Source organism: Triturus cristatus, chromosome 4_2, assembly GCF_964204655.1.
Source record: "Triturus cristatus chromosome 4_2, aTriCri1.1, whole genome shotgun sequence".
Taxonomy (NCBI): Eukaryota; Metazoa; Chordata; class Amphibia; order Caudata; family Salamandridae; genus Triturus; species Triturus cristatus.
In genome coordinates this window covers 326,495,691-326,508,904 of record NC_140586.1, presented here as the reverse complement: position 1 = coordinate 326,508,904, position 13,214 = coordinate 326,495,691, and the positions used below count along the sequence as shown (strand labels likewise).

The 13,214-nt window shown below is 45.9% G+C and overlaps 1 protein-coding gene across 3 annotated transcripts in view; it reads left to right on the top strand.

The window, feature by feature from the left end:
• PRRC2C (proline rich coiled-coil 2C) overlaps positions 1 to 12,801 on the top strand; it is a 1,321,979-nt gene extending 1,309,178 nt beyond the window's left edge. For all 3 annotated transcript variants that reach the window (XM_085601696.1, XM_085601697.1, XM_085601695.1), the window contains one exon: positions 10,597 to 12,801. In XM_085601696.1, the coding sequence (XP_085457822.1) occupies positions 10,597 to 10,854 (258 nt within the window). In that variant the 3' untranslated portion in view covers positions 10,855 to 12,801. The remainder of the gene's footprint in view (positions 1 to 10,596) is intronic.
• Positions 12,802 to 13,214: the final 413 nt, after the last annotated feature.

The following is a 13,214-nucleotide window of genomic DNA, read 5'->3' as shown; positions in this document are numbered from 1 at the left end:
TGTTAGCTTTTCTTTTTCTATAGGGTGTGTATGTGTATATGTGTGTATGTTGTTTTTGGGGTACTATGTACTTTGATAAATGTAAACTTACATTAGATTTGATATGTGCTCCAGCGTCCTCACATGTGGGCGGGGCTATTCAGTGCTTATGACTGAGTGTTCTCCAGGAAGACAACTAGGATTACAGGTAAGCAATTTATCCTTCCTAAGTATCAAATGGAGCTGCCCTCCTAAGTTACTGGTCCACCTCTAACTGCACAGGAGAGGCATTAGGTGTCAAGGGGAAAAGGCCGGGCTTTCTCCAGCTCACATGCAATCCTGAGATAGATGCAAAGGTACATAAGCGACAAGCGATGCTAGAGTCCACATCTTGTATGTCACAGAGGGAAAATAAAACAGTCTGCGTAAAGAGATTGCGTGCAACCTCTCTAGTTAAGGAAATCCTGCTATCTTATGTTGACTGAGGACATGTTCTGTGTAATTTAAGTAGTGTAACCACTGTGGTGGATGCTTAGTCCTCTTTGTAATTATGTAGAGCGTTGGTACTGGATTTACTGGCAGACATCACTAATATTTGTAGGAAGCTGGTTCTGTATATAATATGCCAAAGTAAGGTGCCATGTGTATATGCCCTGTCACAGTCCTGCCTGTGAGATGAGTTGCCCAAAACGTAGAGAACTACCAGTGAAGTACAGGTACTGATCAGCAGGAGTGCAACGTCTGGTTACACACATCCACCCAAGCACACCTGTTGTTCAGTAGAAGTTCAAGCATCCTTTAATACACAAAATTGTTACCACATCTACAGCTGTGGTGAAAGTGAGGTGGCGAGAGGTTAGTTACCTGTAACTCCAGTCCTCCAGCCTTCGTATCTTTCATATATTGACATTTCTGATGGATACATCTGCCAGTGGATTCCTCACCTTGTGAATATCCCCTGCGCCAGCAACATTCGGAAACTTTTGTAGCAGTCCACGCCGATGAGGTCGAAGACGACGTCAGAGACACGCCTCCGCTCGAGACTCCGTTGACGTCACCGGCTCCATAAGAAGACCTCGTCGGCGTGATGACGTCGGTTCCCTTTTTTTCGCGCCGTCGAACGCCAACGGATTTCGGGAATCTCGATCTGTAGCTTCACTGTTACTTTGTGTTTCTGATGGATTTCTCTTTCCTTTTTTCGTGAAAATTTCGACAATGAAATCGGGGTTCAAGCCCTGTCGTGAATGTGGAAAGCATATGTCCATCACGGATCCACATGATGACTGTGTATGGTGTTTATCTTCGGACCATGATGTGGAAGGATGCTCTTGCTGTCGCAAGATGAGCTCCAAGGCTCTCAAGGAAAGAGAGGCGAAACTCTTCATCGCAAGGATGAAAAAAGAGAAGAGAGGAAGTAGGAAGTCGAGAACGAGGTCACGTTCGGGGTTGGCGTCAAAGTCGACTTCGGGGCATGCTTCAAGATCTAAGAAGCACAAAAAGAAGAGAAGACCTTCTTCTCGACGTCACTCTGACAAGAGTACGGCGTCGAAGTCACCTTCTCGACGCCGTAAGGACTCTGTATCTCCCTCACCCGTTCCGGATTCACCTGCTGGTCCTTCTTCTCCAGTGGCTTCACCGGTTCATGCTCCGGCTCCATCTCCGGCGCCGGCTCCATCTCCGATGCAGGTTCCATCCCCGGCTTCGTCTCCGGCTGAGGAGCTTCAAGCACCGGGTGAGCCTTCGACCCCGCAGATTCCACCGTCTGCGCCGGTTGGCCCGAGTCTGGTGATGCCTGATCAGTACCCTGCATTCCCTGGACCAGGTCGGGACCCCACGCATTATTTGAATGCGATGTACGGGGTATTTTCAAGAGCCATGTACTCCACTGGTGCACCTTCGGGTCCGATGGGTCCTATGGCCTTCAGGGAGTGCCTCAGGCATATCCGCAGGCCCCCTTCATGCCATTTTTCCCGGCAGCGCCATCTTGGCATCTGCCGGCGCCGAGGACATCGCCGCTTCCTTCTTCAACGGCGCCGACTCGACGCCGGCTGTACGAATCCGGTCTAGGAGGCAGGCTCAAAGGGTGCTTGATGAGCAAAGGTACCTTTTGGAAGAGGCAGAAGAAGGAGAGCCTGTGGAGTCTGATGAAGTTTTTGAAGAACTTAAGGAGGCTAGTGGCTTGGATTTATCTCCTGAACGGGAAATGACTCCGCCTTCTAATGAACCCTCAAAGGATGTGGCTCCATATCATGCAGTCATAAGGAAGGCAGCTGAGCTGTTAGATCTGCAGCTGCCTACTACTGAATTCAAGTCAAACATTCTAACAGAGGGTACTGCATTCTCCTACTACGGTTTCAGAACCATTGTTGACCTTTAATAAGGCCATTATAGATCCTGTGATGGAGGTGTGGCGTAGGCCTTTTTCTGCTCCCGCAGTTTTTAAAACAGTTTCCAGGAGGTATAGGGCAGCTGCAGGGGACCCAGAGTTTTTTACTTCACATCCGTCGACTGAGAGCCTGGTGGTTCAGGCTGCTTGTTCAGGGAAATCTAAGGGTGCGTTTCCTCAGGTCCCAAGTGACAGAGAAGCTAAAAAACCAGATCAGTCGGCCAAAAAGGTCTTAAATCTACAAATGCCACTTGCCTTTTGGGACGCTATATTCATGCGCTCATGGATTCTGCAAAGAAACTGGCTCCAAAACTATCTGAGGAGGATAGGGTTGGCTTTAATGAGGTCTTGACGGATGCCCAGGCGGCAGCAGCACGTCAGGTGATACAAAGTGGACTGGACACGGCGGATTCAGTGGCAAGAGTCATGGGGTCTTCTGTTGCCACTAGGAGGGGTGCGTGGCTTAAGTCTTCGGAGTTTTCCCCTGATGTGCAATCAACGCTGTTGGACTTGCCTTTTGATGGCTCTGGACTATTTGGCAAAAAGGCAGATGCTGCACCTGAACGTTTTAAGGAAAGCAAAGCTACGGCTAAGTCTTTGGGCCTTCAATCCCAGTCAAGGGGATCGTTTAAAAGATACAGGGGTTTTGGAAGGGCAACCTTTCGTTCATACAGGCAGACCCAACAGCAGCAACAGCAGCAGAGCTCTCTGTATAAGGGGTACAGAGGTAGAATCAAGGGTCACTCACGTGGCCGTCAACTCTCCTCCTCCGCCTCTTCTTCCTCCTCAGCCCCTCCTTCCACCGGAAAGCAGCCCTAGATCCGCCATTCTGGATCATGTTGGTCCTGTGGGGGGCCGGCTTACCCATTTTCTACAAGATTGAGAATCTGTTACTACAGATCTTTGGGTTCTAGATCTTGTAGAAAATGGGTACGCCCTTCCCTTTCGGGAATTCCCTCCAAATTACCCTCCTTGTCAAGGGGCTTGCTCAGAGAACCACCTTCTTCTCCTACAGGAGGAAGTCCTGAAGTTACTACAGAAAGGTGCGATAGAGGTGGTCCCAGAGCAGGAGAGGGGTCAGGGATGCTACTCCCGGTATTTCCTGATTCCGGAAAAGGACGGCAGATTGCGTCCGATATTGGACCTCAGGATCTTGAATCTTTATCTGAAGCAAGAGAAGTTAAAGATGCTCACCCTTGCGCAGGTTCTTCAAGCGCTAAATCAGGAGGACTGGATGGTGTTGATCGACTTGCAGGATGCGTATTTCCACATCCCCTTCCTGAAGTCGCACAGGAAGTATCTCCGGTGTACGGTAGGGTGGCAACATTATCAGTTTGCGGTCCTTCCGTTTGGTCTTACTACTGCACACCGAGTCTTCACGAAGGTGATGGCAGTGGTGGCAGCCCATCTCAGAAGGTCGGGGATTTCCGTTTTCCCCTATCTGGACGACTGGCTGATCAAAGCGGAGTCGCCAGAGAAGGTGCTACATCATCTGCAGGATACAACTCAGCTGTTGTTCAAATTGGGTTTCTCGATAAACGTGCCCAAATCTCACCTGGTGCCCTCTCAGCGCAACCTGTTCATAGGCGCGGTACTGGACACTACTGTGTGTCGAGCATTCCCTCCTGTTCAAAGGATTCTCGACATATAGGAAATGATTCCTTTATTTTGCAATGGAGCGGTCGTTCCAGTCCTGAAGGTCTTTCGCCTGCTCGGTCTGTTTGCTTCCTGCATTCTGTTGGTCAACCATGCACGCTGGCACATGAGGGCGCTCCAGTGGTGCCCCCGCAGGCAGTGGTATCCGCACAATGGAGATCTCAGGGAGTCTGTGAGGATCTCCGGAGAAGCTACGGCGGATCTGTCTTGGTGGAACGTGGAGGGCAATCTGTCTCAAGGAAAGCCCTTCCATCTTCCTCCATCGGTGGCCACAGTAATAACGGATGCATCCACTTTAGGGTGGGATGCGCATCTGGGGGATCTGGAGATCAAAGGCCTTTGGTCTCCAGAGGAAAGGTTGCTTCACATCAACCTTCTGGAGTTGCGGGCGATACGTTTGGCGCTCAAGGCCTTTCTCCCTTCCCTTCGCGGTCAGTCGGTTCAAGTCCTGACGGACAACACTACCGCGATCTGGTATGTCAACCAACAGGGAGGAGTGGGGTCTCTTTGTCTCTGCAGAGAGGCTCTGCGTCTATGGTCCTGAGCTCAGGACCATCAGATTTGTCTGATGGCAAATCATCTGGCTGGGGTGCTGAACGTACGTGCGGACAGTCTCAGTCGGCAGTTCTCCGCTGACCACGAGGGGAGGCTCCATCCGGAGGTGGTTCGTTACGTCTTTCGGACGTGGGGAACTCCTCGGGTGGACCTGTTTGCCACTCACGAGAACGCTCACTGCCCGTCATTCTGCAGTCTCCAGTATCCGATGCAGGGAGCGTTGGGGGACGCGTTTCAGTTGTTGGGGCTCACGACTCCTTTACGCGTTTCCTCCCATACCCTTGATTCCTCGGGTTCTGAGGAAAATTCGCCAAGACCGGGCCCAAGTTATATTGATCGCCCCGGATTGGCCAAGAAGGGTGTGGTACACAGATCTTCTCCACCTCTCCTCGTGCCCTCCGCTCCGTCTCCTTCTGAGGGCAGACCTCCTCTCGCAATCGGAGGGGCAGGTTCTACACCCCCACCTCCAGAGCTTACACCTTCATGTCTGGAGATTGAACGGGGCAACCTTTATTCTTTTACTCTCCCGCCTGATGTGGTAGATGTAATTTTGTCTGCCAGACGTCATTCCACCAAATCAATCTATTCCTATAGGTGGTCTAAATTTGTAATCTGGTGTGGAGAGAAGTCAGTTGACCCTTTGAGGGCTCGTTTATCTGACATTCTGCAGTTTGCCCTTTCTCTTGCTCAGCAAGGATTTGCTGTGGCTACTGTTAAGGGATATTTGTCGGCTTTCCTTTGCTTGCCAGATCAGCCGTCATTGTTCAATTCTCCTTTTATTCGACGATTTCTAAAGGGCATTACAAACAGGTTTCCTCCTACTCCCTTTATTGTGCCTCAATGGGACTTAAACCTTGTCTTGACTTATCTTATGGGTTCTCCCTTCGAGCCCTTACACAAGTGTCCTTTGAGACTGTTGTCTTTTAAGATGGTTTTTCTCATTGCAATCACCTCGGCAAGGAGGGTAAGTGAGCTTCAAGCTCAAAGTTCAAAACCCCCGTTTTTGACCAGTCATGCTGAAAGAATGGTACTCGGGACCAGGGCTGCATTTCTGCCTAAGGTGGTAACTCCCTTCCATCTGGGGCAGTCCATTACCCTTCCTACCTTCTATCCTCCCCCTCACCCTTCCAAGGAGGAGGAGAGACTTCACCGCTTGGACCCTAAGAGGGCGCTGAGCTTCTACCTCGATAGGGCTAAAGACTTTCGAGTGGACGACCAGCTCTTTGTGGGCTTTGTTGGCTGCAGGAAAGCCAGAGTGGTGCACAAGCGCACCCTTTCCAGATGGATTGTCTTGTGCATCAAGATATGCTACTCTTTGGCTGGTAAGGAACCTCCAGAGGGTTTACGGGCCCATTCCACTAGAGCTAAGTCTTCCACTTCTGCTTTGTCTAGGGGTGTTCCTGTGGAGGACATTTGTAGGGCGGCAACTTGGGCCTCCCTCCACACTTTCGCAAAACATTATTGCTTAGACACTGAGGTGAGGAGGGACGGACACTTTGCTCGTTCCGTCCTTCAGGGCTTTCTGGTATAGAAGGGTGGACACCCTCCTCCTGGAGTTGGACTGCTGTGGGAATCTATTCACAAGGTGAGGAATCCACTGGCAGATGTATCCATCAGAAGAACAAGTTACTTGCCTTTGGTAACGCTTTTTCTGGTGGAAACAGTATCTGCCTGTGGATTCCTCACTGAGCCACCCGCCTCCCCGTTGTCCACCCTTGTATACCTTCAGTATATGATGGTGTTTCAAAATGTATTTGTTACTATCAAAGGCAGTGTGTTATTTCTTTTGCCTTTCTATTTATTCTCCACACTGTGTGTGTTGCTTGTATATTATGTACTGTGTATACTGTGTATATATTGCTGTCAGTCCGTCCGTGTTCCTCGAAGGCACGGAAAAAAGGGCGGAACTGACGTCATCACGCCGACGAGGTCTTCTTATGGAGCTGTGTCTCTGTAACGTTGTCTTAGACCTCATCGGCGTGGACTGCTCCAAAAGTTTCCTAATGTTGCTGGAGCAGGAGATATTCACAAGGTGAGGAATCCACAGGCAGATACTGTATCCACCAGAAAAAGCGTTACCGAAGGTAAGTAACTTCTTCGTTTGAATCCTTCGTGGTCAAGCTAGGTATCCCCGGAAAACTTAAATAGCAGTAAACAGTGTTTAAAATAGCTAAAGGCCTCAGCAACTGTTTGTTTAGTGAACCATCCACCTCATTTGAAGCAACCCGAACTTCAGCCAATGAGATGGAAGTGCTAGCTCTTCTCTTGTCCCTAGAGGCCACCATAGCTCAAATGTCATAGCTCACTGTGTGAGAAGAGTAGGTAATGAAAGGGCCTCTGGTCTGTTGATAGCAGTTGTCTTGCAAAGACACACCAGCATAGACCGCTCTTTTGTAACCATGCTCTTGACACAATACACCCCACTCTTACCTGGAGTGGCAGACGTTGATGCAGGCTGATAGCCAGCATGCTATTCCCTGTTTGGGCAGGAGTTGGCTTATACATGGGGGCCATAAGGTACAAACATCTGGTCAGGGGATCGAATATCTTTCATAAAACATGATGGACATGCGCACACTGAGATTCCTGGTAAAATTGCATGATTTGGAAAATCAGTCCGCAGAATGATAGGCTCACTCAGGTGAAAATCAGTTGGGATCTTGGGTATAAACTTCGGATTGGTTTGTAAAAGGACTCTGTCCGTGTTAAAGCAGTGAAAGGATTATTTTGCTGTAAATGCATCCATTTTCCTTACTCTGCATGCCAGTGTACACACCAAGAGAAGTAGTGTCTTCCATGAAATAAACTTTAGTTGTGCTCTGTGGATCAGCGCTAATGGTGCCAGCATGAGCTACTTCAGGACAATATAAAGCTCTCAGTGTACTGGTGGGCACCGTGCAGGAGGAAATGCTCTGAAAAGTCCCTTCCTTAATTCCCTGTGAGAAGAGTGGTCAATTTTTCCTCTGTTGCAGAATTGTGTGATTACTTCCAGATGGACTATTCCTGAGTATTTAATCCAAATCTTGGCTATGCTCGCAAATATGGAAATTTTGGTGAGGTGTTATTGTCACTGCGTGGATTCCTTTGGCTGTGCGTCCAGACACCGAAAGGCTTCCATTTGACAGTTCTTGAGGGAACTGGAACTCAGACTTGCACCCGGATGTGTTTACATTCTGCTATGAGAGCTAGATGAACATACTCTAGGTTGTTGGGTACCATGCTGTCGGGCTCAACAACTGTAGGTCCTGATGCAGAACTCCTCTGTTTTGCCTGAACAGGAGATTGGGGTGCATTGGTATTTATGGGCGCACAGATAGGTTCAGGAGCTCTGTGAACCAGCTCTCAAGGCCATGCCGGGGGAGCATGGGAAATCAGGGAAAGGCGTATACAAAGAGATTGTATGATTTGTTTAAAAGGCATTGCCCCTGGATCCTGGATGCCAAACCCCGCTGGCATAATGTTGGCATTTCTTGTTTTTCTGGGTGGCAAACATCCCAGTGTGGTGTGATCCCAGTTGTGGAAAAGGTAGTCCACTTGATCTTGGCAGAGCTCCCTTTTTTGACAGTCATATTGTGTTTGAAGAGTGCTACCACCTGATTGTTTGATGTCCAGGGTGGTGCTCCATGGCGATGTCCACGTGGTTGCTATTGAAAAAGTAATTATGAATACGGTTTCTCTCCAGTACAAATTCATAAAGGAGAACTTTGGATCTACTTCAACTTGATGCATACTTACACCGTACAAAAAAGTCTTCATCTCAACTAGTACTAGTAGTATTGAATGATAGTTGATACTGTTTTTCATGATTGGAGCACTTCGTGAGTAATCCAAAATCTTTAACCTTGCCCTTGTTCAGACACAGTTGGTCTCTTCATTGTGAAGAATTTGGTGCCTGTGACCTTAATGCATTAATAATTATTTTCCTTTCTGGCCTTAACATTATTAGTTATTTCCAACTTACCCTTTACTAAAATTCCTTGGTCTTTAGACCTACTTCCTATGCAGACTTTGGTTGCTGCAACATGGAGCAGCATGCAAATACTTCTCATTGGAACAAGAAAACATAATCACACAGCAGCATGTGCTGAACTGTCTAGTAGCCGGGGCCACTTTAGCTTCAAGGTAGTCTGCTTCACATACAGCACAATAAACATACAATAACCGGAATCCTTACGAACCAAGGTGGTTGGATAGCTTCCAAGTTAGACTTTTATTAACTTCTCTTAGCCTTATACTACCATAGTATGGTATGAAACCGTTTTAAAAAGTATTCGGTGTATTTAGTCTCAGTGCAAACAGTACAGTACAGTTCTTAGGCAGCCGAGATGAACACTTTAATCCTGTTCCACTTTTTTAAACCACTTCTACCAATATATTCTTATTGCTCTAATGCGGTGTTCATATGACCAATACTCTATACCCTCACCGCTAGACTAAGGGCCAGCTGTGAGATCGTTTTTTGTGGTCGCAAACGGAAAATCGGCCCATTTGCGACCTCAAATTAGGGTGGTGGTATGTACAAATGCTATTTTGTGAGTTGGTGACTCGCTAAATATTGTTTGCGAGTTGCTATTAGGATGGGGCGTGCCTCCCTAATAGCGAGTCAGAAAATATTTTTTGAGAGCCAGCAGTAGTCTGTGACCACTGTCTGCCCTTAAAAAATTAAATGAAAAATTTACTTATTTTTTGTTAAGCACATCCTGTTTGGCGTCAAGGAAAACAGGCTGCATTTGAAACAAGAAGTTGCTTTAATGAACCCCCACCCCATCATTCCCCCCCCCCCTCCCCCTCATCCCTGTGTTTCCAGGCAATTCCCAATGGACTTCAAATTGTGACCTGCCGCATGAATATTAATTAGGCAGGTCCCTTATGACCCATTTGAAAATCGCAAACCGTGTCTCAGACCCTGTTGTACATTCTATTTTGCGAGTGGCAAACGTCGCAATTTGAGACTTGCAAAATGGAATGGTCGTACATCTGGCCCTATGTGGCATACTGGAATCCTGGTCTCTGAAACCACTATGTGCCTGATGTTGCCTATTCGTATACCCAATTCTTAGTCGTGTGCAAATCATTTCCCAGCTAGATAAGAGACACCAGGCGCAACATGTGCATAGTTCCATTTCATTTAAAGCTTGCCGTTTAGGGCACTGATGCAGCTTCCTCACCATCCTCCCGGATTCCAAACTCTCAGACCCTAAACTCCTGTTACCAATGCTCTTCCTTGGAGAACTGCTGCACCAGCTGCCCCCCTTCTTTCTTGCTATGCGTGTTCCTTTTACAAAATCGGGGTCTGTGTAGTTTAGACTCAAGCATCATTCTCGCCAGCCTAAGAAATTGGGTGGTCGGACAGTGTTAATATTAAATTAATATTACATTGGCAGAGAACTCTAGAAACAAATGTTGATTATCTGTGTCTTTCAAGTAGCTGTCCATTAGTTACCTTTATGTCAGTTTTTACATCATAGCTGTGCCTGTTGTATGGCTAGTGGGCACTGACAGATGTTCAGTACCAAGGGTTTAATTGCAGGCATTATCTCGTCTTTGCTACATCGGTCTCCCTTTACTTAAAGCTAATCGGATGTTTTCACCACTCATTTGTTTATCATTATATTTTATGTACAAATGTGTACAATTAAATTGTACATAACATTGTAGTTTTGCCGCACAGACTTCTTCTAGATCCCACTACTATGCATCTATCCCGAATTGGGTGTCAGGAGTGAGCATGTTAGCACACATTCTTAGTAGAAAGGTCAGGGTTTCATTAGACACACAGAATTTCTGTCTTTTCACTAAACAGAGCTTGCCCTAGTCTGAATTGCTCACATTATATTGTCAGTGTTGTATTCTGTTTCTCTTCGTGAGTAGTAGGTGTTTGTCTCTACTTCAGACTGCACCATTGACCAATTAAAAGAGCATAGCAGTGAATAAATATTGTAGATATCTGTGATGATACCTTTATTCAAAGTGGTCTACTCTGCAGAATGACATGGTCCTTTTCTTTTTTTTTATTGAAGGCAAAGCAGAGAGCAGAGGTTCTCCAGTCCACGCAGAGATTCTTCTCCGAACAACTGAACAAACCACCAGGAAGCAAACCTCCCAGGACAGATGTTACTGAAGCAAGACCACCGGAAGTTCTGGCTAACCCCTCTATCTCAGCACAGGAGAAGACAGAGGAGAAACCTGTTACAACACCACCATCAGCCCCAACAAAGCCCATTCGAACAGGACCAATTAAACCTCATGCGATAAAACCTGAAGAAACCAAATCCTAAAATGCCAGGGTTGTTAGCAAGCTGTATCCCTTACTGTTTTTTGTTTGGGTTTGGATATTTTAAAAGGTATAATATTACTGAGGGCAGCAGAAGGCTTAAAAGGCTAATGAAAGAAATGGAATAAGTAGTCCTTTTTTCCACCATACTTTTGAGCAAGCTTAAGGGACAGATGCTTGGGCTGACTTCCATTTTCCTGAGGAACTTTGTAGTAGACCTGATATTGTCTGGTTTATAGACTTCAGCTTGTCTGTGGTCTTGCTGCTGTTAGCCTGAGCTTTGTGGACGATGGCATGTTGTCTGAGTCGATTATGCATTTCTGTAATGTATAGACACTGATAGCAGCCAGGGTCTAGAGAGCGATGTTGGAGCTCACCAGTGCGTGACTAGTAGGACAGGCTCTCCTCTTAGTGGACCACGGAACTGCCGTGACTCATGGCTCGTGGGAGTACATAGGGGATCACTTAAACTCCATGGAGGAGTTTCTGCTTTTATTTAAAGAGATTTGATGCTTTATTGATTTTGTTTTGCAAATAAACTGAGATGATTGAGAATCGTAACTAGGTCCCCTTTCAGACACACATAAAAAAAATGTATATAATTATTCCAGTTGACCTGTTCATTTCTTCAATCTTTTGTCCTTTTGAAAAGCAATGTTTGGTGGTTGCTCAAGTTTTTGTTTTAAAACTAAATTAAAAAGATGGGCGTGTTTTTAAGTAAGCACATCCGATGTCTCCTATTTCACATTAGTTTAGTGTACTACGCACTCCTAGGGCATTAGTATGAACTCCATTCTGTGCTCTCCTTGACCCTTGTTGAGGGAGTCATTAGAAATTGGCAAAGAGCCTGTGACTTTGCAGTTTGCTATGTACCGTGCTATTGAGGTTATCTATAAATTAGCTTTGAAAAATGTTTTAGCAGACTGTCTGCACAGATGTTGAGACTGTAATTCTAGAATGAAGACAAGTCAAAATTGCAGTTTCCGATTGTGCTGTGTGCATCGAAGATCATGCGAAGTGTGTCCGGTCTACAATTAGTGGGTCAGTACCACACCTTGGCCCAGAGGCAGTTATTTTAGAGAATTTTTCAATTTTCCTTCAAAATTGAAATAATGTAGACTTTACTCCTGCTTCATTGGATCGCAGCATACCCTCATGCCTTTTCATTTATTTAAAAAAAAGTTTTCTGTTGAGGGAAAGGATTTGTCAGTTTCAGGGCCAGAGAGATTGCGCTGAAATTCTAATCAAGTGAAAACAATGCCTTTTTTTTTTTTTTAAAGAATAAAACATTGCATCCTCATTCTTGCAGGGCAATACTGTACTATAATTCAGTGAATGTAAGATAGCCTGTACCTTTCTCCATACTAAGTAGTGGCTGGGCCAGACCAGAGCTGTTAGGACAATAATGTTTGGGAAGGCTTCTCTGCTTCCATTCCATATGACGGTTTAGGTAGTTGATAAAGACCTGGTACCACATGAGTCGCAAGAAAATGTTTCTGAAATCTGTTTTCATTTTCCTCCTTTTTTTCTGTTTTTAAAAAAAATCACAGAATGAGCTCAAACATTTTCTGTATAATTTTGGTCACCTGACTGCAGAGGGAGCATAAGTTTGTTGCTGCTACAATGCCCAACAGGTCTCTGTCGGTTGCCCCTCTTTTTTTATACATACAGATTTATATATATCATTTGGATAGTTTTGTTTATTTTCCTTATCAGACTTAGGCAACTTTTGATGGGGGTGGGGAAATGGAAAATGTACTATGTTCTCCTGCTTGTATGTTCAGTTCGCACTGTACAGAAAATTTAACAGCCATATTGGTCTAGAGAAAATGTTAACTGCATTTTTTCCATCTGTACAGGGGGTTAATGCACCATATGAAATACTTAAGGTCTTTATTTACATTATCTCTCGGTTTGATTACAGAAACTAATAAAGTATTCTCGAAATAAAGATTGGGCTTGTGATTTTCAAATGACTTAGCAGGAGGTATTTCTCAGTGGACAAAACACACATCCTGTCCCTTATGCAAGTGGTAATTACTGTGAAATACAAATTTAGCTTTTTAGTTTACATAGCATGGGGTTTTGCACAGAGATGCATGTATCACTCAATGTCCATAGGAATACAGTGTAGACAAACATGTGCCTAAATGAAAGTGTGCTATCCAAAATGTAGGAACATATAATGTAGGAAGCAGTCCAATGTGTAGTGCCTCGTCTACAACCTCAATGCATTTCTCAACTGATCAGTCTCATGATGTTGGCCGACTGGAGGAACAATTTCACTTGAGTGCATGCCTCCCGCATGATGGTGTCTCAATCCCGATGGTTTAGGATTTTAGCTGTCATTGGTTGCGGGGGCGC